Below are 3,258 nucleotides of genomic sequence, written 5' to 3' on the forward strand. Positions count from 1 at the left end.
GATGGCGCCACTGGCGCTATATAACTAGTATTAATAAAATAATTTTTAAATTGAAAAATTTGACGTAATTACACATGTCTTAACCACTTTATTGTTTCATACACTTATTATTTAATGTTATTTTAAGTTAATTACAAGGAAAATTAGGTATTATAAGTGTCAAAAGAACATGTCAATGAAAAATTAGTTTGTCCTACTGACCGCGAGATGGCGATACTTTACTTGTGCCCATAAATCGAGCAAGCATATGCATATATATGCAAAATCAACAAATTTGTTTAGATAAACAAATAATTGTAATACCGTATTTTATGAAATTCTTATTACAGAAGTTCGTATATTTGTATATTTATTTAAATGATACATATGATACGAATGTATTGAAATTCAGTGATGTGTATTTATTAAATAACAATCTATCTAATGTGTTACCGTAATTAAATAATGTTTGTCTGCTGTTTCAAATGGCGACAGAGGAGCATAAACATTTGGCTGATATTATAAAAAACATTCATACAACATTACGAGAAGAGGCTCAGAATTATGGCCCTGATGTTGCATGGAAGAGACATATAACTCGCAAAGATGTTTTACAGGTTCATTTTTTTATTAAGTAAATTTTTTATTTAGTTTTATGTTATATTGATCTTGTCTTTTCCTGTTTTAGAAGTATGCTTCTTCTATGGAAAAATTGGCAACTACATATTGGATGTCAAATAATTTAAATGCAGAAAGTGTGATTCTCTGTAGAGTGGAATGGATTATATCTCAATGCAAGGAGTACTTCTTAAACGGTGGGCGACAGAAATATGATGAAAGGGAAGAAGACATCAAAAGAAAAATGAGTACAAATTGTACAGAAACTGAACATTCTTCAAATTGTAATTTAGATCTTAAAAGTAAGGAAAGTTGTACATCAGAAAATTTGGATGATACTCTTCGAGGATCAACTGATAAAATAATGTTATTAGATGTAGGAAGCTGTTACAATCCGTTTGGGAATATAAATATGTTTGATGTAACTGCAATAGATTTAAATGGTATACCAAACAAAGTTTTAAAGTGTGATTTTTTAAATGTTCATATCGGAAAAGAAAAGATATTTTCCGACGACAAGGAAGAAATGTTGCAATTAGCGGAAAGCTCGTATGATGTAATTGTATTTTCTTTGTTTTTAGAATATTTACCATGTCCTAAACAAAGGTACGTTTGCTGTAAAAAAGCGTACGATTTGTTACAATCCCGCGGTATACTTTACATTATAAGTCCTGATTCAAAACATGTTAGCGCGAATGCTAAACTTATAAAATCATGGAGATATGTATTGAGTAAATTAGGATTTATGAGAATAAAATACGAAAAGCTGCGACATATACATTGTATGATATTTAGAAAATGTGTTCTTAAATGTGTAGCGTTGAGATGGGCGAATTTGCAAACGGTACCCGAAAATGATCCTCTGTATGAAACCGCTACTGCTATTTATATTCCTCAGGATTTTCGAAATGTGTCCAGTGAAGTTAAACAAAATGAAAAAAAAGAGTATAATGTAGACGAAATTACTTTTATGTTCGGCGAGTTACCTTTTGACGAAATGTAACGCTAAAAAACATTGATTTTGTAAGGCTTTACTACAAAGATTGTAAATTGTATACAATGTATGGTTATGGAGTATATACCAAGAAAGAATAAATATATATAAGTCGTTTAATTACTAATTATTAGCGTTCCATAATTTAAAAAATCTCCAGTAAAAATTATATTTGTTTATGGATCCTATTCGACCCTGTTCGATACCCTATTTCATCAGAAACAACACCCTCTATGTTACTAAAAATTCTCAAGTTACTAGTCCCTATAAAACGAAATAATGTGAACGAGATAGGAGGTAGTCCATATTGTCCGCCATTTTGTATGCCTTTCTTTTCGTAGATCACGTAGATCGTGCACGTGGTGAGTGTCTTTGCTGTTTAATATGTTAGTAAATTATAGGTTTTGTTGTTTGTAACTACTGTAATCGTAAATAATGTTCAATAATAAATAATTTCATTAAAATTAACGAAGTGACTTAATAATAGCAATTGGAAATGTAACGTTTCGTAGTTAATAAGCGTGCAAGTTGGCTGTTAACCTTCATACACGTTAACATTAATTGAATTTTGCCGATAAATAGAGTAGCAAATGAATAAATAATTGTTTCAGATCGTTCAAGATGTCGTCCCAATTGAATTGGATGATTATTCGTAATAACAATGCTTTTCTTTTGAAAAAGCGTAATATCAATAAGCCGTTTTCTACGGTAAGCACCATAATTCGCCAATAATGTTTATAAATTTTATCGAGAATTAGTAAGTTCAACAGTAATTATACGGAATTTCAGGAACCAAACAATTTGACCAACCTTAGTAGCTATCGTTACTCTGGTTTAATTCATAGGAAAAGTGTTGGAGTTGTTGACACGCCAGACAAAAAGGGATTCACAGTAGTTTACAAAAAAGCAAAAGCAGTTAACAAGCCTGCAAAAGCCACTGTTCGGTGTACGATGAAAGCTGGTGCCCGTCGTTCTTTGTATAAATTGAAAAGATTGCTGTCAAAGAACAAATATCGCGTTGACTTGACCAAGGTACATTGACTTATAAGAAACAGTTAATTTTATTAATGTTATATTTTTATAAAAATCATTTCCAGGTTGCTTTACGTCGTGCCAGTGCCGTATTGCGTTCCCAAAAGCCATTACCTGCTAAAAAAACTCGTGCAACCAAAAAGGCTGATTAATTTCTGTACATTAATAAATATATGTTTTAATGTAAGCCTATAAAAAGGTCATACCGCAGAGAAGTCGTATTTAAATGTAATATATTGATAGTAAATGTGTAATACGCCTCCTTTGCAGTTATGTCCGGCGTACTTATTTTAACAAATCCATTAAAAAGGTAGATTTGTATATGTATAGATGTGTAAGTGAACTCAAAAGGTGAGTTGTACTATGTATTTGTTTTTGTTTTAATAATACATGCAAATCATCTGTGTTTATTATTTTGGTTACAGATTTCAAGAAGTGTACAAAGCTGAGTCTGTTTTCAATGCAGGTAAAGTATACTAAATTGTTTATTTAAATATTTCTAAGTTACTATGATGAATTTTGCAACCACCAAGATCTCTGAATGCCATGATTAGTTGTAGTATTTGCTAACTGAAAACATCTCTTATATCAAATTTGTCAATAAAAGTAATATATGATTGCTAATCGAACATAAT

General features: G+C 30.7%; 2 protein-coding genes across 3 annotated transcripts; both read left to right on the top strand.

The window, feature by feature from the left end:
- The first annotated feature begins 235 nt into the window (after positions 1-235).
- On the top strand, positions 236-1,755 carry LOC128882210 (S-adenosylmethionine sensor upstream of mTORC1). 2 transcript variants are annotated; one of them, XM_054133804.1, is made up of 3 exons: positions 236-596; positions 668-899; positions 972-1,755. In XM_054133804.1, the coding sequence occupies exons 1-3, from the start codon at positions 465-467 to the stop codon at positions 1,598-1,600; spliced, it is 993 nt and encodes a 330-aa protein (XP_053989779.1). In that variant the 5' UTR covers positions 236-464; the 3' UTR covers positions 1,601-1,755. The 2 variants fall into 2 exon arrangements, with proteins under 2 accessions (XP_053989779.1, XP_053989778.1); XM_054133803.1 differs by having other exon boundaries at positions 668-1,755.
- Positions 1,756-1,889: 134 nt separating this feature from the next.
- On the top strand, positions 1,890-2,810 carry LOC128882211 (60S ribosomal protein L28). Its single transcript, XM_054133805.1, has 4 exons — positions 1,890-1,953; positions 2,203-2,299; positions 2,381-2,623; positions 2,689-2,810. Exons 2-4 carry the CDS (start codon positions 2,213-2,215, stop codon positions 2,773-2,775), a joined length of 417 nt encoding a protein of 138 aa, XP_053989780.1. The 5' UTR covers positions 1,890-1,953; positions 2,203-2,212; the 3' UTR covers positions 2,776-2,810.
- The last annotated feature ends 448 nt before the right edge of the window (positions 2,811-3,258 follow it).

The sequence above is a fragment of the Hylaeus volcanicus genome, unplaced genomic scaffold (genome assembly GCF_026283585.1).
Source record: "Hylaeus volcanicus isolate JK05 unplaced genomic scaffold, UHH_iyHylVolc1.0_haploid 273, whole genome shotgun sequence".
In the NCBI taxonomy this organism is placed as follows: domain Eukaryota; kingdom Metazoa; phylum Arthropoda; class Insecta; order Hymenoptera; family Colletidae; genus Hylaeus; species Hylaeus volcanicus.

Excerpts from the sequence above, each read along its gene's own strand:
- LOC128882211 (XM_054133805.1), top strand. The coding sequence starts at position 2,213 with ATGTCGTCCCAATTGAATTGGATGATTATTCGTAATAACAATGCTTTT. Across the intron at positions 2,300-2,380 it reads TCAATAAGCCGTTTTCTACG|GAACCAAACAATTTGACCAA; the intron begins GTAAGCACCATA and ends ACGGAATTTCAG. Across the intron at positions 2,624-2,688 it reads ATCGCGTTGACTTGACCAAG|GTTGCTTTACGTCGTGCCAG; the intron begins GTACATTGACTT and ends AATCATTTCCAG.
- LOC128882210 (XM_054133803.1), top strand. The coding sequence starts at position 465 with ATGGCGACAGAGGAGCATAAACATTTGGCTGATATTATAAAAAACATT. Across the intron at positions 597-667 it reads CTCGCAAAGATGTTTTACAG|AAGTATGCTTCTTCTATGGA; the intron begins GTTCATTTTTTT and ends TTCCTGTTTTAG.